Genomic DNA, 22,672 nt, shown 5'->3' on the forward strand with positions numbered 1-22,672 from the left:
TAATTGTTAAACAATTGTGAAACATATTTCACTTACCATAAAACCTCATTCTGAACAGGATCAATTTCAGAAAAACAATCAGTGACTGCTTTGAGAGGAAATTTTCATCTTAGCTGAGGGCAGCACATAATACTGATCATAAGTGAAAACTCAGCACTAAATACCAAGCACTGTTGTAAGCACTTTTTATAAATTAACTCATTGATCCTTACAGAGATCTTAGTACTATTACTTTTTACTTCTTTTAACCACTAGGTACTCTTTTGGCAGTGGTCTTTCCACATATTTATTTTACCAGTGACTATTTGTTACACTACCACAAAAAAAAAAAAAAGAAAAGAAAAGAAAATTTCAGAGACCTTAAGAAATAGAGGTAGGGTCACTGAGACGGTTAAGCATGGTAGGAGTAATTATTTTCTGCCAAATCCAAGTGTTTCCAACTGCCAAAGAATTTTTCCAGGGAAATGAGTCAAATGGCAGATATGGCTGTATCTCCCCAAACTAGTGCAGTGAACTTGATTCTCTTTGAACTTTGTCTACCGACACGAATAGCAACATCTTCCTAAAGGTAGGCTTGAAAGAATGCCATTACTACGCCATCCCAAGTGTAGTTTAAAAATAAATAGTACTAGAAACCAAAGAGTAAGCACATGCACGATTTATCATTTCACCCTCATGGAGTCAGCAAATATCTGGAACAAAATTTCCCTAAGGTGGCCAACAGAAGCAAGATGATAGCTTCTGTTCTGAATGTTTGAACAGAAAATTACCACTTGTCTTCCTAGACTTCCTCCCGCATTCAGTGGAGGACCTGAAAAACATGGTTGTCATGGGCCACGCTACATTCTGTGAGCTAGAGACAGACGAGGACTCTCCTGATGCCTCTGGATTCACAGGAACAATGATTTGGGAAACCTCAGTGCTCCCTTTGCCTTGCACATTCATATTTTCTCCCACGTTCTATGCTGAAACCAGTGTAGACAGGATCCCAACTGAATCATGTGTATTCCAGATGACAACTCTTCTGATGCTTCAGTCTACCTCTTCATGTGATATTCCAAGTACTTTTTCCTAGAGAGGAACAAGAGAAATAGACACATAACATTCCAAGTCTGACTGACGGTTGAACTGAAAACAGATAGCTGTGAATTCAGCTCTCTTATCCCAGGCATGACCCAGACTTCTGAGACTATGGTAGGATTTTGGGGGAGGGTCTGGGAAGATGACCAGCATCCTTGCTATTCTGGAAGGAGAACATATGCTAAGGAGTTATGTTATACATCCACGGCTAACAAGCTAGATGGGGAAAAGCTTTGATGCTGTATTTAAAATTCAAAAGAGTACATGCTAAAAGGTTGAAGACTAGGGAGGTTGTAAACATCTCCCTACAATTTACTGTAAAATGGGTTAGGTTGCAGTTACAGACTAACTATTTGAACAGTGCTTTACAATGAGGAAAAATGGCCGAGTGAATTAAAATCTCATGGCAGTTTGTTTAGCAGGCTTTTTTTTTTCCCCACCCCCCTTTAGCAGGCTTTTTAGATACGGTTGCTACTCATTTGATTGATTCGTTATGTTAGGAGAACTGGCTGAAAATCTATGATGTATATAGAAAGAACAGGTATAAAATACTTAAGAGGCATAAAATACTTAAGCCAGCCCATAGATCTACAGTTTAGTTGGGAAGATTAGATGCACCTGTGTGAAATGCAGAATACTGAGATAGTCAGGAATCCTGGAACCCTTGGGCATGGGAATCATTTTCTTCCTTCTCCACCACTATAAGGACACACCCTGGAGAGCCACCAAAATACCGGAGGCCAATGGAAGTTCCTAGACGCTTGCCACCCCAACATCATCTTTCTTTCCTATTCATGGACACTAAACACAGGTCTCAGTCCACATCTCCTCCTCATTCAATAGCTCCTATCAATGTGTAAATATTTTTTTATCAACATCCTCCTTTATTTTTTGCAAGTCCTTTTCTATCGGCTCTGGGAAAATTAGTCCTTTCTCTCTCATTCTTTTTTCTCCCTCTCCTAATTTCCAGCTACATGCTCCAAATTAAACCTAAATGTGGCCAAGACTTAAAATAGGAGTTATGATGGCCTGGAAAAGTAAACTAATAAATTACAAGTAATTTTTTAAAATGCCATAAAATTCCCAAACCTTTGAGAATGGCTTTATTATCTCAACCAAAAATCCATGTATTTTCTCTACGTAGATACTGTTTTCCTCTCTAGCACCAGCAGCCAAATTAAAAAATAAGTAAATAAAAATATATTCTTATATATTTCCTCTTTTTATTTGCTTACTAGAATTAGAACCACCATTTTTCACAACAGATGTATTGAAATGTACCCACAGAATTCATCCTTTTAAAGTATATAATTCAGTAGCTTTTGGTATATTCACAGAGTTGTGCAACCAACCACTCTGCCTGATTTTAGAACATTTTCATCACACAGAAAGAAACTCCTTATTCGTTAGCAGTCACTCCCCATTCCCTCTCCTCTTGTCTGTCTCTATGAACTTGCCCATTCTGGATATTTCATAAAAATAGACTCATATAATATAGGGTCCTTTTGTCTAACTTCTTTCACTTAGCATAATGTTTTCAAAGTTCATGTGTCTCGGACATTGAGGGAGGCACGTGATGTAATGAGCACTGGGTATTATGTAAGACTGAGGAATCACTGACCTCTACCTCTGAAATTAATAATACACTATATGTTAATTAATTGAATTTAAATTTTAAAAAATTGAAAAAAAAATAAGGTTTATCCACCTGTTCTATTCCTTTTCATGGCTAAAGACTGTTCCATTGTAGGGGCATACCACTTTGATATTTCCAGTCATCATTCATCATTGATGAACATTTGGGTTGTTTCCACTTTTTGGCTATTATGAATAATGAATGCTACTAGGATCATTCATGTACAAGTTTTTACAGGAACATTTATTATCAGTTTTCTTGGGTAGATACCTAAGAGCAGAATTGGTAACTCTGTTTGATGTTTTGCGGAATTGCCAGATTGCTTCCAAAGGGGAAGCATGGCTAGTGGGTGTGAAATGATATCTCATTGTGTTTTGTTGTTGTTGCTTTTTAAGTAGGTTCTAAGCCCTGCATGGAGCCCAGTGTGGGGCTTCCACTTATGACCCTGAGATCAAGACCTGAGCTGAGATCGAGAGTCAGACACTGAACCAACTGAGCCACCAGGGGCCGCTCATTGCTGTTTTGATTTGCATTCCCCTAATGTTGAAATGACTATGTAAATCAAGCATCTCTTCATGTGCTTATTGGTCACTTGCATATCTTCTTCAGAAAAATGTTTATTCAAATCCACTGCCCATTTTAAAAATTGGGGTTTGTCTTTTTCTGTTGAGTTGTAAGAGTTTATTACATATTCTGAATACAAGTTCCTTATCCAATTTGTGATTTGAACATATTTTTTCCCATTCTGTAGGTTGTCTTTTCACTTTCTTGGTAGTTTCTTTTGAAGGAGACAAGTTTTAAATTTTTTTTTTAAGATTTTATTTATTTATTTGTCAGGGATAGAGGGAAAGAGAGCAAGCGAGCACAGGCAGACAGAGAGGCAGGCAGAGGCAGAGGGAGAAGCAGGCTCCCCACTGAGCAAGGAATCCGATGTGGGACTCAATCCCAGGACGCTGGGATCATGATTTGAGCCGAAGGCAGCCACTTAACCAACTGAGCCACCCAGGCGTCCCGACAAGTTTTAAATTTGATATAAGTCTGATTTATTTTTTCTTTTGTTGTTTGTGCTTTTGGTGTCACCTTTTTATAGAACACTTTTGGCCTTCCAGCTCCATTAACTAACTATTCAGACTTTTGAGAACAGGCTTGTGAACCCAGTTGGTAATTACAATCTCTTTGGAAAAATATACCTACAAGACCAACAAGGATGGTTCTTTCCTGTATATAATTATGGTGCAGACATGAGGCATTATAAGAGTTCAGAGGCTGGTGAGGCCCTTAAGCTAGAATGGTCAGGAAAGTCTCTGGGGCAGGGAAGGGACTTGAGGGGGTCCTGGAAGATAGAACAGATAAAGCCAAAATAAAGTCAAATTATCTATCCCTCTTTTAGCTTGAGTTTAGAATACTTGAGAACTTAGTTGTTCAGATCAGTCACTGAAGGCTACCATATCTGGTGCAAATGAGGAAAATAGGAAAGGAACAGAAAACTAGGTAACATCAATAGGCAGCCATAATACCAATAGGCAGCCACTGAAGACCACGCTGGTGCCTTCCCCCCTTTATCAAGATCAGCTATATTTTCCTTCTGGTAGCCAAGATACAAGCCTGTCTGAAGGCTGCAGGGCCATGCAGGGCCATGTGTAGAGCAGAATCAAACCTGGTACTCTTAGACCATTTTGGTGGAAGGATGACTAAGGATAATGTGAGGCAAAGGCCTGTCATTCCAGGGAAGGCTTTGAACAGACAAAAATGCCCTGAGCCTACTGAGATTTAAAGCGATGGGTTAAAGCGTTTTGAAGAGGTTAACCTTACGAGGTTATGGCAGCTTGGAGGAAATCCCACGGAATGAGGATCAAGGATGGCGGAGGGCTGAGTCTGAAGCATGGGGGTGAAGTGGTCTGTTCTGCCTGAGAGCAAGGAGTTAGACACAAATGTGGGGCGCCTGGCTGGCTCCGTGGGAAGAGTTTGTGACTCCTGATCTCGAGGTTGTGAATTTGAGCCCCACACTGGGTACAGAGATTACTAAAAAATAAATAAATAAACTTAATTTAAAAAGCAAACAAATAAACAGACACAAGTTTCACTGTTTGCCTTTTGGTTTGTATGGAAATGTCCCTGTCAGAACGACTGGGTCCAAGCAGCAATGAGCAAATATCGTGAGCGCCATCTCTCCCTCTGCCTGTCAGCATCTGAGAGAATAAGGAACTGTTTGCCTCTCCTTGTCTCACTGCCAAGACTTCTGCTGCCTCCACAATTTGTAAAAACAGAAATTATATCTATCTAAACATTTTATATCTCACTATCTCTGCATTTCCTGTTCTATTTGACCAGTGACTCTCCTCCAACACACATACCCCTGTCCCCTTTGGGAGTCCAGTAAATATTTATTGATGAGGAAGATAATCACTAAAAATATGTTCCCATCACTGGGATCTATCTCTTGCCACTCAACTGTTCTAAATCCATGAGAGTCGCTTCAAAGATGTGTTCCCTTCATGTGAAAAAAAAAAAAAAAGAAACAAAACAAAACCGTAACTTTCCATTCCGCCTTCTCTGAATCTGGGAAGACTGATTCTGAGACAGGATCCACTTACCCATCCACCCTGCTGCTGGACCCAGGGTGAGAAGTTGTCTTTCAGGTACTTGGTTCCAAAACCCAGAACCCTGTTCATGGGGTGGTTGTCGATGGCAGTGAGCTTGGCCGTGACATCTATTGCAAGGGCAGCCTTAAAGCCCCGAGCTCTGACCTCTGATTCTCCCCTGGTGTCCACACCCCTTAAGAAGTGGTCCGTGATGGTCTTGAAAACAGGGTAGGACAGCTGGTCCTGGAAGTTGTTCATTAAAGCCTTGTTCTTCTTCAGCTGTGTACAAGAAGAGATGCGATCAGTGAGCAGCCTGGCCCCAGGGAGCAGACCTGAGCTCTGCGGTGGCCACGCGCACACTCAGTGAGAAACCCTTGATTCCAGTCATACAGAAATTTCTTAGTGAGCGAGGACTCCATGTTTCCTTAGAAGTCCTCTAGTTCTGTCTCTGGGGAATGCTAAGCTAAGCAGGTTCTCAATAAATATTGTTTCTAAAAGGAATATTCTGGGGGTGCATCTGTTGTTATATAAAGATTCTGGTGGAGCAATGTTCTTGATGTGAGCCCAGCCCAGTACCCCCAACTTTTGTGATACACAAGGGGCCTGTCTGAATTACAAATCTGAAGCAAGAAGAGCTAGTGTTCTCCCCAGCAAGAATGGACTGCTTTTGACCAGGGACCCAGTGGAAGCAGCTCGATTCAAACCCCAGTGGGTAGCTGGAAGCCTGCGCTTGCCACAACAGTAGGGAAATCAAATGCCAGAAAGAAATATCTTCCACAGAGGGCCCTGGCCTGTCCCAGCCTTGCTCCTTCGGGTGGCCCCTGCCTCTGCCTGGCCTCTCAGGCAGGGGCTGGAGGAGGCCTCGTGGGCTTTTGGGGATGAATGGCTCCTGCAGCATGGATGGAGTGGCTCTCCCCATCGTCACTGTCCTGGCCTGGTGGGAACCCCCACCCACACGGCAAAGTCAGACCGTCTGTGTGTTCCTACCCATGTCTGCTACTGGGGAAACAATCATGTTCTCTACATAAAGAATGTAAAGTATCACCCCAAATCATCAACAAAAGGGAGATTTTTAAAAAGTAGTGATTTATGGGGTGAAAAGGAAAGCATTTCTCTCCCTCTAACCATGGAGGTCGGCTTCCTGCCACCTCCCGTTTCTTGCCTCCAGGACTCAATGCAAGTCACCATTTAGGGAGGCTGGGAAGGAGGAGGCCATGAGAAAGCCACAGAATCTTCAAGCTGTAAAGAATCCTCAAGGATTAGAGTAGGTCGTTCCCAGTTCAAGTCCTGTGCTGCTGGCTGGTCATCGGCATCTCCTTGAAATTTTCAAGAACCTCATTCCTTGTGAACAAGTCGGTCTTGAGTGCTAGAAAGTCCATTCCTAGAATGGGGCAATCAATCGTCCTGTGATTCCTATCCACTGATGTTAGTTCTGGAGAAACATAGGCAGGCATGTTCGATGTTCTTTCTCTGCACTCCTGTTATCCTCTACTTGTGGACCTGTAGCTCACACACCCTGTTCTCTTTTCTTTATGCTATGTCCCTGGTTCTCTCCGTTTCTCATTCTGTACCACCCCGATCACGGTCTGCTGGGCACACCCCTGACAGATGGATGGGGAGAGGAACTGCTGAGCATGTCGGGACAGGGGAAGTCTGGTCGGCCAGTTAGTGCTTTTCCCCTCCTGCACAAGCCCCAAGAGGCCAGACTTCCTCCCACTGATCCTGGTAGGACGAGGAGATGGGTCCACAGGCCAGTCCCTGACCAACACACCCTAGAGACTACTCGACAGTCTATGGGGAACCACACGAAACTCCCCTCTGATGACAGTGCGGTCCTGCTCCCCAGCTCTGAAGGCACTCTCACTCCTTCCAGACTGGAATGATGTAGTCTCGACTTCTAAACAGCAGGAAGGCCAAGTTCTCCAAATAACACTTTACCCGCCTCCCTGGCCAAATTGCTGAGAGAGACCTTGAGCAGAGAACAGCCCGACCACTTTCGGGGGAGATTTTGGGAAGGACTCCAGCCTTGGAGCCAAGCGTGGGACATTAATATCCAGACTGCGGGGCGAATGCGAGAGTCTGAACTTCCCCAAGGATCAGTTACATGGGGAACTAGATTCATAATTCTATTCAGCAAATTTTAATTTATTGGTGTCTTTTCTTGCAATAACAAAGTTACATTTTTCATTTTCAAAAATTCCAGGGAGGCTCCAGAAGGTTTACTTATGTTTTCCAAAGTGATTCATTTTTGAGATGCTGCCAGCATGAAGAATTTTCACTCCAAGGGAAATAAAATTTAGGACTAAGTGGAAACCAGAACTTGCAAAGGAATACAATCTGGAGTACGATTCCATTCTCTGTCCCAAAGCGTGGGCACAGAAAGAAATCACTTTAGTTCAAGAAGCTCCATACCTCTCTTTCCAACTGATCCCCTGAATATTTCAGCAGCTCAACAATTTTCGCTATTATCTCTTCTTCTCCATCTGTTGGGGGGGAAATTCCCGTTATTTATTTATTTATTTATTTATTTATTTATTTTTTTTTTAAAGATTTTATTTATTTATTTGACAGAGAGAGATCACAAGTAGACAGAGAGGCAGGCAGAGAGAGAGAGGGAAGCAGGCTCCCCGCTGAGCAGAGAGCCCGATGCGGGCCTCGATCCCAGGACCCCGAGATCATGACCTGAGCCGAAGGCAGCGGCTTAACCCACTGAGCCACCCAGGCGCCCCCGTTATTTATTTTTTTTAAGAAAAAATATAATCTTAATTTTTTTTTCTCCCCAGGGACAATACGGGTAGCCAGCTTAGGGACTGAGGGAGACACGTGCTTCATAATTCTTAGCAACTTAACTCTTACCCCGCCTTGTCTGACAAGGCACAAACTACTCCAGCTACCATCTCCTACAGACCCCTCCTTTCCTTTCTTCTTTTTTCCCCTCAGCGCCCCACTTCTCACCACGAAATGCATCATATACTGTCTTGGCCTGGTGGGAACCCCCACCCACACGGCAAAGTCAGACCCTCCTGCACAAGCCCCATGAGGCCAGACTTCCTCCCACTGATCCTGGTAGGACGAGGAGATGGGTCCACAGGCCAGTCCCTGACCAACACACCCTAGAGACTACTCAACAGTCTATGGGGAACCACACAAAACTCCCCTCTGATGACAGTGCGGTCTTGCTCCCCAGCTCTGTATCTGAAGGCACTCTCACTCCTTCCAGACTGGAATGATGTAGTCTCGACTTCTAAACAGCAGGAAGGCCAAGTTCTCCAAATAACACTTTGGCTTTGAAGATGTTATTTCCACTGCTCAGGATCCCATCTCTGAAGATATTCAGGAGAACTTTCTCTCTGGTCTGTAGGGCTCTCCTTAGTAGACGGTGATTTTTCCATGTGGACACCATAAATTCCATTTGGTTCATATTCCCCCCTTTGTGCTGCTAGAAACTGTAGAGCCAAATTTGGGGCTCCCATGTGAGAGAGGATACCGTCTTCCTGGCCTGCATTTTGGGAATTAAACTCATTCCTAAACCCATCTTCTTTCCCCGCGAGTGTTTTCATTTTCCATTATCTTTCAAGTGGGATTTATTTTCTCTTACTAACAATGTAAACTTTGCTGTCTTTACAACCAGGTGGGGTAGAAATAAATAAAATGATTAAGTTCTCCCACCCCAAAGGCTAAAATGGCAGGTGGAGAGAGAGCCGGCTACAGTTTCTGTGGTGTAGATGTTGGAATGGGGGAGTGAGGGGGAGCAGAGTATGATTTTTCTCATCTCAAAACAAGCTACCCACACGGGAAAATGGCGGTTGTCCCGGAACAGGATCCAAACAGAGAAAAGCTAGTGACCGATCCAGTGGCACTTATCATTCATGCAACCATCTCTGAAGTCGTGGACTGCTCATGTTTGTTCCAGATAAGAGGGAAAGGGAGGCCAGGACATCGTCTGGCTACTTTCCAGCCAGCCAGTCCGATCCCAAGAACGAACAGCGAAAGGCAAGGTAGGCAGAGGTCTGAGACTCAGGTCCTGTGGGAGAAGCAAGAACGAGGGTCTTCATAGCCCCTGTGGAGGTTTTCTCTGATGCTGCGGCCCCTGCAACCGGGGCCCCAATTTCTCATGTACTTAGGGGACAAGAGCCTTAGCTTGAGCCTGGCGTGGGGTATCACTTCATGTCACCCAGACAGCCAGGGGATTGCAGGAAAGTGGAGACACCTTTCTTCTCAGTGCACCCAGAGGGAACCCCTCTCCTCCAGCTGCTCACTCTGAGCCCCGCAGCACAGTAGGATGCAGGCAGACCCAGCGCTCTGCTTCCAAGGTGGGGAGGTGCCGACACCAGCTCCTGGCATGTGGGCACACTGACCACCCAGGGGGCCACCTCTGCCTCAGCCCCTCTGCTGCAGTTTGGGGAAAGGGAGCCTGGAGCAAGGACAGTCGTCCGGGAGGGAAAGTAGGACAGAACATCTCTTCCTGGGGCACTTGGTTGTGCTCGCTTCGCCTCCAGGATTCCTGCCCCTCTGATGGGAACTGCGGTCCCAGCTCCCACTCTGGTTCTGCTGGCAATGGACCCCGTCTTGGTCACTACCTCTGGGTTCTGCTTCGTGTGCTGCCCCAGACCTGGTGACTGACGATGCCTTGCTTTTCCCCAGAACTCCCGGCAGTGTTAGAAAACCGCGTGCGGTTCCATCACCAAGTAGACCATCGCACTGGCGTTGCTCACCGGACTGAGTTGAGGACTGCTTTGCCCTCTGTGGGCAAGGTGCCCACTTTCTACTTCCTCCCCTCCCTCAGGAGGAGGATTCTCTTTGTACTTTGCAGTGACCCTGGACCACTGCTTCAGTGTGTGGCTGGCGCGCTCCACCTGTCCGGGGCTGGTCTCTCCAGGGCTAAAGGTGGGGGCCTCCAGCACAGTGCTGTCGTGCTTTTGGTCCAGGGCAGCAGAGAGGCCTCAGAAATCTCTGCCGGTTAAATCAGAGATGCCCGTGCTGGCTACAGACATTGGCGCTCATGCACCTCTGCTCACCAAACCCTCCACCTGACCCAAGTGTGCGGAAGGAAGTTCCTACCTTTCTTAGTGCTGGTGGCTTGAGTCTGGAAACACTGGCCCTGGCGGCGGAGGAACTGATGAACAAAGCTCCCTTTGGACTTGCAGCTTTCTACCAGGTCCTGTTGCTCTTCGGGCGGCCAGGAATAAACAATTTCGGCAACGCGGTGGGCAATAGAAGCAACTTTGGGGTCCGCAGCTGAAACCAGACCAAACAGGGCTGAGTGGCCCTTCCCAGGAGAACTCTGCCTAGCTCACTGGTATCCACAGTCGCCCCAAGTGAAAAGGCCCGCCCAGAGGAAGAGGAAACTGCTGGGCCAATAGGGTTCTTAGGGGGTGTGTGGAGTATGGGGGGGGTGTGGGCTGTGGGGTGTGGGGGGAACCCATTCTTCAGAAAGCACTGGGAGTTGCCTGGCAGAGGCTGGGGTAGGGGCGGGGTGCACCAAGGAATGATTGCCGACTTGAAACAATAGCCCTTCTGCACCCTCTTTTTGAAGTCTTTTAAAATTAGGGTTCCCTTTCCCTTCTGTAAGGGAAGAAACACAAAAGAAAGTGCTTAGTTCTTTGTTTGAGGGAATTCTCATTATGCTTTTATTATTATTATTATTATTATCCTTTATACCTTGGAGAGTGGGTCCCTATGTGCAGAGGCGGGCAGTTAATAGTCTGACAAGCCTTTGGGGGTTGGACACTGGGAAAGAGAAGAGGAGAAATATCCCTGTTCTCAGGCCATATTCATCACTCAAGCCCATTATCAAGTGAACACTGACGTCTCCTTGCTCTTGCACATACGGTCATGCGTCTTCTCTCTCCTCCCCGTCTAATGGGAAACATCCATTTCATGCCAAACCGGTAAACCAGGATACATGAAGTGTGCTGTGATCCATGCCTTTTAAGCATTTATCACCCAGGAAGAGAGTTATGTATTTGCACACGTAACTACGGAATAAAGTGTGTGAGGACAGTAAGGTTCAAGTGGCAGTCGGCCCCTGAATGTCCTCGCCTGTAAGGGACCAGTCAGCTCTGTCTCTGGTCCGGGATGGGGGCTGGTGGGGGTGGGCAGGTGGTATTGCCGAGTCATTTGGGATGAACATTTTCATTGGTGATTTGTCACTAAGTTCTTAAGTTTTAGAAACCTGTGGAAGCTCTGTCTCTGACGCCATATGGAGTGAACGGGATATTTGAAAAAATGCTACTATTCAGTTCACACACTTAAAGAAAGGAACAGAGTGGGGGTTTGGCTAGAAGGCTGGCATGTCCAGGGGAACTCCTGGTTTGTACATCAGGGTGGTGAGAGAGGCAAAGCCTGGGTCCCAGGAGGGATAGTGTCACAATCGTAGCTTCGATATCCTGTAGGTGATTTCTGACCCTCTTGCCCTAGATACTTCATGGGTGCTTTGGTTCTTTCCCTTCACGCTCTGGTCATCTCTGGAAAGCCATGGGAATGAATGCTTCATCCACAATGCCTTCCTTTAAAGAAAAGTATAATGGTTTTCTTAAAAAGCCACATTTTTCATGCTTGGCCCATCGGCTTCAAAAACAGATGAGAGAATCTACAGAGAGAAGACAGAGTCAAGGAGAAAAGGACCAATGCTTCACAATCAGACCAAATATACAATTTTCACCTTACTGCTGCCCAAACAGCCTCCTCTGGAACACTGGCTGTGCATGACCCCCAGCAGGGAGATGGGAAAAGGCTGAATCCCAAAGCCAGTGGGAGCCTTCCCTTGTGTCCGCAGAAGGTGGGAAAGGAAAGCTTGTGTTTTCTTCCTCTGTAACCCCGGGCAGCCTGTCTGCAGGGGTCAGAGCGGGGCCCATCTTGCACTCAGAGGAGGCAGAGAAAGGCCTCAGAGGCGGTCCGTCCTCATCCCCCAGCCTCCATTTCTGTGGCAGGGCAATCAGGAGACCACTGGAGGACATGGAAATGGGCACTCTGACTCGCCTTCTTATGGCGTATCCACTTCTATGAACTGGGAGACGCGGGGTGAGGGAAACAGGTGACTTATGTGTGGGTAAGAGGATAAGCAAACACCTTTCGACTCGGAGGAACCGGCTCTCGTTGAGGCTCCCATTTTAAAAACCTTAATTTTAAACACGGAGCAAAGAAACGATTCCCTTCTTCTTAGAGCTGATTTCCTCTGATGGGCCGGGAAAACGGGATGGGGGAGGGAGAGGACGGGAAGGCAGCCCCTCCTGTGGGGTCTGTCTTGGGGAGGGGTCACGGTAGCGCTGAGGAGAGAAAGAGAGCACGGCACCGTTGAGAGGCTGCCAGTCAGCCTTTGGCCTGAGGCATTTGTGTGTTTTTAATTAAAAAAAAAAAAAGGAATTTATTTATCTGAGAGAGAGAAAGAGAGAGAGAGAGCGAGAGCGTGGGTGGGGGAAGAGGCAGAGGGAGAGAGAGTCTTCAAGCAGATTCGAGGCCGAGTGCAGAGACTGACCCAGGGCTGGATCTTATGACCCTGAGCCCAGATCAAGAGTTCCACGCTTAACCAGCCGAGCCACCCAGGCACCCCCGGAGGCATTTGTTTCAAATAGAAGGGGTAGGGCATTTCTCTGTGATTGAGACAGCTGTTTCCTTCCTGGTATTCATTTCTTCGTTCTTAGAAAGACCCCCCCCCCACCCCCACGAGCTGTCACAGGCAGCTGAACAGACTCCATTTTCCAGCTTGCCTTACATTCAGGAGTCGCCAATGAGATATAAGAAAAGTTGAGCACGGGTTTAGGAAGGCTTTCTAAAAGGGAATGGAATTATCTAGAAAGAAGACACCCTTTTGTGCCTCCCAACCCCCACTTGCTTCCTCTTCTTCCAGCTTGGAAATGTACAGATGATGGCTGGAGTCCCTGCAGCCACCTTGGAATACAAGGGGATTTTGAGGTTGGAAGCCACTAACCAAGGGATGGCAGAGTAAGACTCTCTTAACAATGGTTGGAGCTGCTGCATGAGCCCTGGGCTGCCAAACTTTCGTCTTCTCTTATGGGTGAGAAAAAATCATCTCTACATTGTTGAAGCCACAGTTATTTGAGTTTTCCATTCTGTGTATCCGAACCTAATTCTACCTGTAACATTCCACATGTAGCAAATTCTAGCTGTGGACAAAAGAAGGGTTCAAAGTCAAAGAACCTGGTTTTGTATTGACGCCCATTTTTCTACCTCCTAAGACCTCTCACTTCTAGACTTTGATCTTGGGACATAAGATTACAGTTCTCGATGGGTCCTGGTGTCTAAGTCCTGGACATGGCAGCGAGGTCTGTGAACCCAGGTGACATGACTGCTACGCTCTGATTTATACATGGCAAGATAGAAATAGAACGTGAGGCTTTCTTGAGTCATGTCCAATGTAAAACCACCTAACCACCCACGTAATTCACCAAACCAGAAAGCGGGCAAGAGAAAGGTGGGCGGGAGGATACACTGAATGTTAAGTGTCTACAGCAAGGGCTCCCTAGGAAGGAATCGTTTCTGCTATTTCTGAGAATCTCTATATAAAGATTTTGAAATTTTAGTAAATAAAAGAGGTTGAATGACACTTTGGCACTATGGAGATAGAGTGTCTTTTAGCTCAGGAAACCAGAGGATTAGAGTCTGTAAATGCTCTGTCTGCCTCTCAGTGAAGTCCAAGGGAGAGCAGAGCAGAAAAGCCTATTGAGGTGTCTCCAAACTGTTAAGGCCCAAGAGCTCGGCTACCATCTCCAGCAGGAGCTGCTGTACCACTGGGGGTAGGGGGGGTGGGGAGAGGAGACGTTCCCCAGGAAATCTCACCCCTAACTTCTGTTCTAAAATGTTATTAGTCTGTGGGACTTACAAAAGTTTGGGAAGTAAAAGTTTCCCCTATCATTGTGAGTGATGGAAAACTGCCATATGTGGGCGGATTCCCCAAGTAAACCGGGACAGTCACACATTCTAAAATTGAGACATTACTGCCACCTGTTGACTAATTATTGACACGATAGCCCAGCAATCAAAGCCCACAGGAGAGGGAGTTTCTTCCAAAATCTGGGCAGCTAGCCCTGGGTATTATTGAAGGGGAAGAAGATGCTTGTGCCCAGGTTTGTGGATGAAGGGCAGCTTTCTCTGCTGAAGCCCTTCATGAAAATGCTTTATTCAATATAATGTATTTTGTTCCACTGAGGAAAGGTTTTGTCAACATGCTTCTCAGCTGGGGCACCTGGGTGGCTCCGTAGGTGAAGTGTCTGTCCTTGGCTCAGGTCATGGTCCCAGGATCCTGGGTTCGAGTCCTGAGTGGGGCTCCCTGCTCAGCAGGAAGTCTGCTTCTCTCTCTCTCTGTCTCTAACTTCCCCAGTGCTTGTGGTCTCTCTCTCTCTCTCTCAAATAAATAAATAAATAAAATCTTAAAAACAAAAAACAAAAAACCCAGGAGTGCCTGGGTGGCTCAGTCCTTAAATGTCTGTCTTAGGCTCAGGTCATGATCCCAGTGTCCTGGGACCATGCCCCGCATCAGGCTCCTTGCTGAGCAGGGAGTCTGCTTCTCCCTCTGCCTTCTCTCCCTGCTTGTGTTCCCTCTCTTGCTCTCTCTCTCTCTCTCTCTGTCAAATAAATAAATAAAATATTTAAAAATACAACAAAATGAAACAAAATTTAAAAACCACAAAAAAAAAACCCCTACAAAATGCTTCTCAGTTGTTGGGTTTTTGTTTTATTTTGTTTTTAATAGTCCCTTATACTTTGGAAAGTATTTTTGTATGTAGCTACCTGATCTTTCCATCCACCACCCGAAGATGTAGGGAGGGTGGGATACCCCAACATACAGTTGGAAACAGAGGTCCAGAGAGGTGGGTTGACTTACCTCAAGAAGAACGGCAGCTTGAAGCCCCCTTCAGGGCTCTTCCTTCCATCCTGGTCTCTGGCACAGGTGATCAGGACGTGGGGCAGCAAGCCTATCTCTAGCCAGCAGAGCCAGACACCAGTCCTGCCACCCTTCACTGACAGCCTCCCACTTCCTACTCAATCTCGAGAAAAGCAGGGCAATTATTACTGAATATCAAGAAGTTGGGAAACTGAGGCACAGTGGAGTACCCTGCATCAGGCCACATTACCAGCTGGGAGGAGATGAAATACCACACATACAAGGAAGGGAAAGATTTTCCTGTGGGAGAGCAGCGGCCCCCAAAGCCTACCTTCCTGCTCTGTGCGCGGTCCCACGTTGGTGAGGGACCGCGACCACTGCTGACTCTGAGGACCATCCTGACGTTTCACGGTGGCACCCTCCGGAACGAATACGGCTGAGCTCTGTGCATCTTCCTCCTTCTCGATTACTCCAAAGAATGTCCTCCAGGAAGACTTTTTCTTGGCCAGGTCTAGGGGCTTCTCCCTGGATGGAGAATTTCTGCAAGGCCATGACACCTGTGTCCATGATTCGTTTGCTGACCAACCCCCCTGCTCTTTGATGGACAAACTTCTTGTTCTTAGCAGCTTTGGCGAGAAGATGGCAGGGGTGTTCTTGAAGACATGGTGTTTGGTGTAGAAGGCCAGAATTTTGAATTCTATGCTGTTTGTGTCATCATCGTCCAGGGGGATCTCCTCCAGGTCACAGGAACTGGTGGTGCACATGGTGGGCCTGGAACAACAAAGTCCACAGTGACCTCTCCCCTGTGGGTGCACTGCTCTCTGGGGGTCAGGAGGCACAGGCGTGGAGCTCCACCAGCATTTACTGAGAACCTACTCTGTGCAGGGAGGCAAGGAGTCCTCAGAAATGGAAAATCCAGGATTCTCTGTGAAAGATGAGGACAAGAGAAGGTACACAGACAGCTCCGCACAGAGAGAGTGGGCGAGGAGCTGAATCAGAGGTGCAGATAGCCTGTGTGGGGAGGAACAGACAGCTCCCAAGAAAGGGCAAGCCAAGTCTCCTCGACAGACTGGAAGGGGTTATGCAGGTGGGTGGGACAGGGTGGACAGAGGGCAGACTCTGGTTAGTCTAGAATGTGTGTGAAGAGTGGTGAGAGAGCTGGCAGAGCATGCTCTTTCTGAAGAGCTGGGGCTGAGGGTTGTGGAGGGACAGGAAGTGACATGGCAGTAGGGCCGACCATGGGGGCCTTCGACTCTGGGGCTGAAAGCTCTGCATGGTCTTAGTGGATCTGTCGGCACACCTCAAAAGGAGACCTAGACCATGGGAAGCAGTTAAAGAGCTTCTTGGGGAGGGTAGGTGGGCAAAGAGAGAGGCTGACTCAGCAAAGGGAAATATATGGGGTTCCTGACTCTTCCCACTCTCTTCCTTCTTCCTTTATCCTCTGCCTTGGCTTGTTGAGGTCTGAGTCCCACAGATCTGCTTCAGGTAACTGAACTTAAGTAAAACTTGAGGGCTATTGTGTGAGGTGGGGGTCATGACTGCTATGCTCCCTCCTCCCTTCCGTTTCCTCATACCCACTTCCTCTTCCAGGACTTGACCATCTGACAATCTTTCTTTTCTCACCATCTCCCAATGTCATGGTCACGATGCACCACAGTGAAACCTTTCTGTCTGGAGTTACTTCAGTATCTCTGGAAAGCATATGCTCCTTCCCGTTCTTCCACCTCCGTCCCCCTCCACCCGACATTCTTCCCCTCTCCTGCCATGTGGTCTCACAGGCCATCAGTTTGCCCCCTCCTGGTGCAGGTCTTAGTCACCCCCATTAGGATCCTTGCCCAAGTTTGTCTAGGTTTATTCTCTTCTCCTCAACACAAGATAAGCCCCACAGGGCAGGCATGTCGGTATGTTTTACCTCAGCCATAGGCCCCCTGCCTACAATAGGGACCACAATCATTTGACAATGATTGGTGGAATTTTTTTGCTATTCTGAGAAACTGGGCTCAGTTCCTGGCTCTGTCACTCTACACCTCAGTTTATAATGTTTAAATGGGGATGATAACAGTACCATCTCATGAGCAGTACCCATCTTATGAAGATTGAATCAGTTAATATTTGTAGAGCATTTAGAGTAGAACTTAAGTGTTTGGACAAGTGCCTGATTAAGTCTTACAGTAAAGAATATTTATGAAACTCACTTTGGGCACCACCGTTTTAATTAAGCTCTGAGAGGATTATGGATGGTATGGGGGAGTGCAGTATTTGGAATGAGAAGTTGGGTTGAAGAACTGCTTTTTTACTTACTGGCAAAGGGATTGAGGCAAATCACTAACCTCACTGAGGTGTAGTTTTCTTATTTATAAAATGTGACTCATATTATCTAACTCATTGACCATGGAGGAGGACGAATTACAAACTGTGAATATTCTTAAAACAAGTATTGATCTGTACAGAGTAGTGGTTTATCTGTTGGTTTCTTGAGTTAGATAATCTAGTTCACATCCTGGCTCATCTGTTTACTAGCTGTGTGACTGGGTGTATTTCTTAATTTATTTGGGTCTCCATTTTCCCATCTGCAAAATGGGGATTAAAAAAAATCTGCTTCATCAACTTTGTATGTGGATAAAAAGAATTAGTGTGTGTAAATCACTTAAAATAGTGCATGGCAGATGATAAATGTTCCAGAAATATTGACATCCATTATTTATTACAATTATATTATTGTAATAGGTTACTTTTTTTGTTAAGTAAATATTAGCGTTTATAAAAGCGAGCTCATCAGCGAGCTATTCAGTTAAAACTAACTAGTGACATACAAATATTAGGTTTAGTACAAAAGCCACGCTCTTCCTATGTTCCTATATATACATATATATACACACATATGTGTGTGTATATATATGTGCATATGTATATAGTATGTGTGTGTACAAAGTATATAAAGTATATATTCTGTAAAGTATGAAGACTGGGACCGGGACCTGGCCGGCTTTCCCAGCACCCAGCACAATGCCTGACACATGGTAAGTTCTCCAAGAATATTTTTTTAATGAATGAATGAAAAATGATTATAGAGCTTCCAGATAACATACAGGACATCCTATCAAATTTGAATTTCAGATAAACAAATATTTTTTAGTATAAATATGTCCCCAGTATTGTACAGATCATGTTTTTTACATGAAAAATATATATTTGTTTTTTTATCTGAGATGCAAACTAAACTAGGCATCTTGCATTTTTATGCAAATCCGGCAACTCTATGAATAAAAGATGTAGCTTAGAAATAGTGAGAACTGAGACCCACGTAAGCGGCTCCTCCCCGAGGGAGCAGGGGAGAATGAGCAACCTGAGACAAGCAAGAGAAGGAGCCAGAAAGGGTGAGGCTGGAACAGGACAGCTGGTCAGAACTGGGGCAGCAGCCGGGGTGTGCAAGGACCTGTGCCCAGGAAAGAGCCCAGAGCTGGCCTGTGTCAGGACAGAAGTGAGGTTTTAAATGTGAAGCTTCCTTTACAATTGGGCAGCCCGGGACAGCTCTAGGCAGGAAATACACTCGGGGTCTGCAGGAACTCCGTCCTGGGTGGGAGGGTGAGCCCACTCTTCAAGCCGTACTATCTATGCTTCCAAAGACACCCGCACTCTTCTAACGTGGTGGGAAGACTGAAAATTGTGTGTGTGTGTGTGTGTGTGTCTGTGTGTGTGCGCACACGTGCGCACACGTGCACATGTGTGATACTGAAGGGGAGAGGAAGGGTCTGACTTCTTTAAGAAACAAGTTTCTTAATGAATGCTGATGCAGGAGCAACATCAGAAAAGGGGAAAACCAATGAGGTCAAGATGGAGCACACGGTCTTTCCATTTTGTGAAAGAGGAGATTTTTGTCCTGTGCCAGGCATGGAAAGGAATGGAGTACTTGGCCCCCACTGTTGGGGGCCAAAAATGAGAAAGACGCAGAAAGAACTGCAGGGCTCATTCCTCTGGAATGGCCCGGATGAGGCAAGCCCACCGCACCACTGGGGTGCGGTGTGGGGGTGTGCTGGGACCAGGGCCTGGAAAGCACTGGGCTAGTACCAAACAGTGGACAAGTCAACACTTGAAATGCTTTTAGCAAGCGTAGGGTTTTCTCCCCCTACTGATCTTCACTGTACACCAAGGGAGAGCTACTTGTTAACTTTGTAGCTAAGTCTTACTTTAAAGCAGATGGGACAGTTTATCTCTGGATAAACTAGTGGGTCCCTACTGCTCTCTGCCATGCCTGTTGAAAGTAGAAGCCCAACTTTTGGGTTTATGGAAACTTACACCATAAATGTTATGCACATATGTGGAAAAGAAGCCCGGCTTCCCCCACCCTGACCCCCCCACCAGTGGATCTGACCCAGAGTCTGGGGAATCTGCTGCCGAAGAACACCTGTGAGGCTTATGCTAACACTGTGACTCAGGGGACACAAGCCTACGCCTTCTACCCTCTGTTCACATCCTCACCAGGAACAGACGACGGCAAACCTACTTTCAAAGGCAAGGTCACCAGGCTTTTTGGGTTGGCCTCTATTCTCTCTCTCATGGATCCTCTCCCTGCCAGCCTCCTAAGTGGCCGAAGTACCCCCAGGGTCCCCGCCACCTGGCCTTGGGGCCACCTATGGAGCTGGGAAGGTGGAACCTGCTGGCAAGCTCCTTCAGCTGTTATCACCAGCCCCGATTTGGGGATTTTTAGCAGTGGATTTGCTTGTTGAGATCAGATTTCACCTCTCTTCCCTGTGGCAGGTTATGGAGAAGCATGCGTGCTTTGGGGTTCCAGCAGAGGCTGCCACGATGTGTGCCCAGAGCAAATTGGGCAGCATTTGACTCAGCTGGCTGTGCCCAGGCCCGGCGGGGTGCGGGGTAGGGGGAGGGGAGTCACAGGCACAAGCTCAGCAGAACAGCTGACTTCCACTGCTCTGGACAGATAGGTGAGGCTCAGCTGTCACTCATGCCCATAGACATTCACCCCCAAGGGGGTCTCCCAGACCAGACTGTCAGCTAAATTATGTCTGGCTGCCCTGAGCCTCCGGTCAGAACCCTGGGGCCCTTCGGGACCTGTCTGTCTTTTTTTCCTTCCTCCCCAAACTTCAGACTTCCTAGTATCTCCATGTCGCTCCCCAGCTTGTCATTTCTGAGAATGACCCATTTTTTAATCCTAAGGGTGAAATGAGGTAACATGTCTTAATTTTTCCCACCAGAGAAACTAAACTGAGAGTGCCTCAGGGCACATTAGTGATTAAGATGAGGGGCCTGGACTCAGAGAGGAGGGAGCTTTCTAGAGGGGAGAGAGAGGGCTTGCCCATTTTAGCTGGGGCTTGTCCTCAGGGAAGCCAGTGGGGGTCAAGCCAGAGCAAGACCACTTTCCCACCAGGTGCTCGGAACTCTGGGTGCAAACCCATGGATTCCTGCCCTCAGCCCCATCCTGGCTCTGGGGGACGGAGTCAGCATCGCCACGGCTCTTGGCCACCCACCTGCGGTCATGTCATCACACACGCTGTCATACACTCAATGATAGAGGGCTGCATAATATTAAAAAATGAACCAGTCAGTTATGGATGCTTAACTGCACTCTCTCAAACCTTCTGTAGCAAGGAGAAATGAAAGAGAAACCTCATATATCTTTTCTCTCCTTTTCCTGGAAATAATCCCATATTCTTTGCTGTCATTTTGCTTCCCGAGACTAACATGATAAGAAGTTTCTAGTAAACCCGGTAAACCTCTCCTCTGCTTAGATTTGCCTCCTTAGCAAAACCAGGACTGAAGACCCAACCAACCGTGTCCTCCTGAGAAGGCTGAGAACCAGGACTGGCCCTCCTTGGTCTTACCTGGGAATGGGGCTGGCACAGGTTTCCCCCTCTTCAGGGCAGGTGGCTGCAAGGAAATTTCTAGACCTGAGTCCTTCTCCGTGAAACTTCAGAGGAAACTTTCACCAGGTCTTCTTGGCTTCTCATGTGACCAAGACTTCCATGGGCTGTAGCTTCCTTAGGTTGAGGACCAAGGCTGAAGTAAGGCTCAGAGAAGGATGACCACTTCCTTGTTAAGTCCTGCCCCCAGCTTTATCACTGAAGGAGGGGCCGACCTTTGCCCATGTAATTTGACTCTAGAAATAGTTCTGCATCCTTTATCAGAACCTAACGCTGCCCTTCAGGACGATTAGGTGGGTGTTTCCCTGATAGTTCTTTTCATTCTATACGTTTCATCAGTTTAGCAAACGTTTACTGACCACCTAGTAGAGAACAGCCTTGGCTACGTATTTAATCTTAGCACGGAGAGGTAGGTGTTAGGATTCCTATTTTATGGATGAGGAATCAGGCTCGGGAAAGCAACATCTTTTGCTAGTGGTCCCTGTCAGTGGAGCTGACAGCCAAACCCTGGCCCTCCTAGCTTCCCGTTATGTATTTGTTACCCCTCCTCTGTAATTCAAAGATGACATTCAAATGGGACCACTGGAAAAGCCTTAAAAACAGGCTTTAACCCCAGCTATAGAAGCCACACAAGTTCATTTTTTCCCCACAGTTTTAAAGATGGAGTTCCCTATGTATATGAAAGAAGAGAGTTAAAAATGATTTCACATTCTACCCAGATTGTTGACTGAAAGAGACATTTATGGCTATATGTGTGATCCTGAAAACTCAGGAGCTGGCCAGGGGAACATGAAGATGAAGAAGTGTGAATGGGGAAAAAGGAATTAAGGCTAATTGCACAAAAGTGAAGGAAGAACTGGCCGTTTAAATATTAGGCAAACAGATCCCGGAGAAGCAAACGGACAGGGGTTATGGGAAAGTCAGATCTTTGGGGACTCAAGAATGTTAACCCAGCAAACTAGTATTTACAGAATATGACATGTGCATGCCAGTCACCTCAAGGGGTAACAAAATACTAAGAATGGTTTTTCTTTTTAGAAAAACTTAGTCGTTTTGGGGCCCTGGCGTGGCTCAGTCAGTTAAGTGTCTGACTCTGGATTTCCACTCAGGTTGTGATCTCAAGGTTGTGAGATCGAGCCCCGCGTGGGGCTCTGAGCTCAGTGGGGAGTCCGCTTGAGCGTCTCACTCCTTCTCCTTCTGCCCTCTCTCCTGCTTGTACCTGTGCACACACCTGCACTTTCTCTCTCTCTCAATAAATAAAATCTTAAAAAAAAAAAAACCTTGTTTTAAAAAAAATCTATTGATTTGAAACGTTTCAAGAACCAACAAATGCCTATCATCAATAACTAAATCAGATAGTAGGGGCTTGAGTTGTTATTGGTTTTCAGAGTTGTATCACTTAGTGACATTGGTCGCAGAAACCATTTACAATCCCACAAGGTCTTGGCAAGGTTAAGTACAAACACAAGAAGGGGAACTTGCACAGGGAGGCAAGCTCATCAAGGATAGAGACCGTCCATTAATCATTACTTGGCCAACTTCCATACCCAAAAGCTAGCACATAATAGGGAAGGGATTTAGTACATGTTATATATTAAAAATTAAAAAAAAAAACAAAACACAAAAAACCAAAAAACCAAACCCACTTTTC

General features: G+C 46.4%; 1 protein-coding gene across 5 annotated transcripts in view; it reads right to left on the reverse strand.

Moving 5' to 3' along the window:
- Positions 1 to 643: 643 nt before the first annotated feature.
- BCL2L14 (BCL2 like 14) overlaps positions 644 to 22,672 on the reverse strand; it is a 51,056-nt gene continuing 29,027 nt past the window's right edge. For 2 of the 5 annotated variants that reach the window (XM_013057914.2, XM_045073187.1), the window contains exons 3-8: positions 20,983 to 21,138; positions 15,474 to 15,913; positions 10,360 to 10,536; positions 7,711 to 7,781; positions 5,311 to 5,577; positions 644 to 1,071 (exon numbers count right to left, since the gene is read on the reverse strand). In XM_013057914.2, coding sequence (XP_012913368.1) covers positions 1,033 to 1,071; positions 5,311 to 5,577; positions 7,711 to 7,781; positions 10,360 to 10,536; positions 15,474 to 15,906 — 987 coding nt within the window. In that variant the 5' untranslated portion in view covers positions 15,907 to 15,913; positions 20,983 to 21,138 and the 3' untranslated portion in view covers positions 644 to 1,032. The remainder of the gene's footprint in view (positions 1,072 to 5,310; positions 5,578 to 7,710; positions 7,782 to 10,359; positions 10,537 to 15,473; positions 15,914 to 20,982; positions 21,139 to 22,672) is intronic. The other 3 variants (XM_004755840.3, XM_004755839.3, XM_004755837.3) reach the window with 2 other exon arrangements.

Source organism: Mustela putorius, unplaced genomic scaffold, assembly GCF_011764305.1.
Source record: "Mustela putorius furo isolate JIRA1106 unplaced genomic scaffold, ASM1176430v1.1 tig00537227_pilon_pilon_pilon, whole genome shotgun sequence".
NCBI classification, from domain to species: domain Eukaryota; kingdom Metazoa; phylum Chordata; class Mammalia; order Carnivora; family Mustelidae; genus Mustela; species Mustela putorius.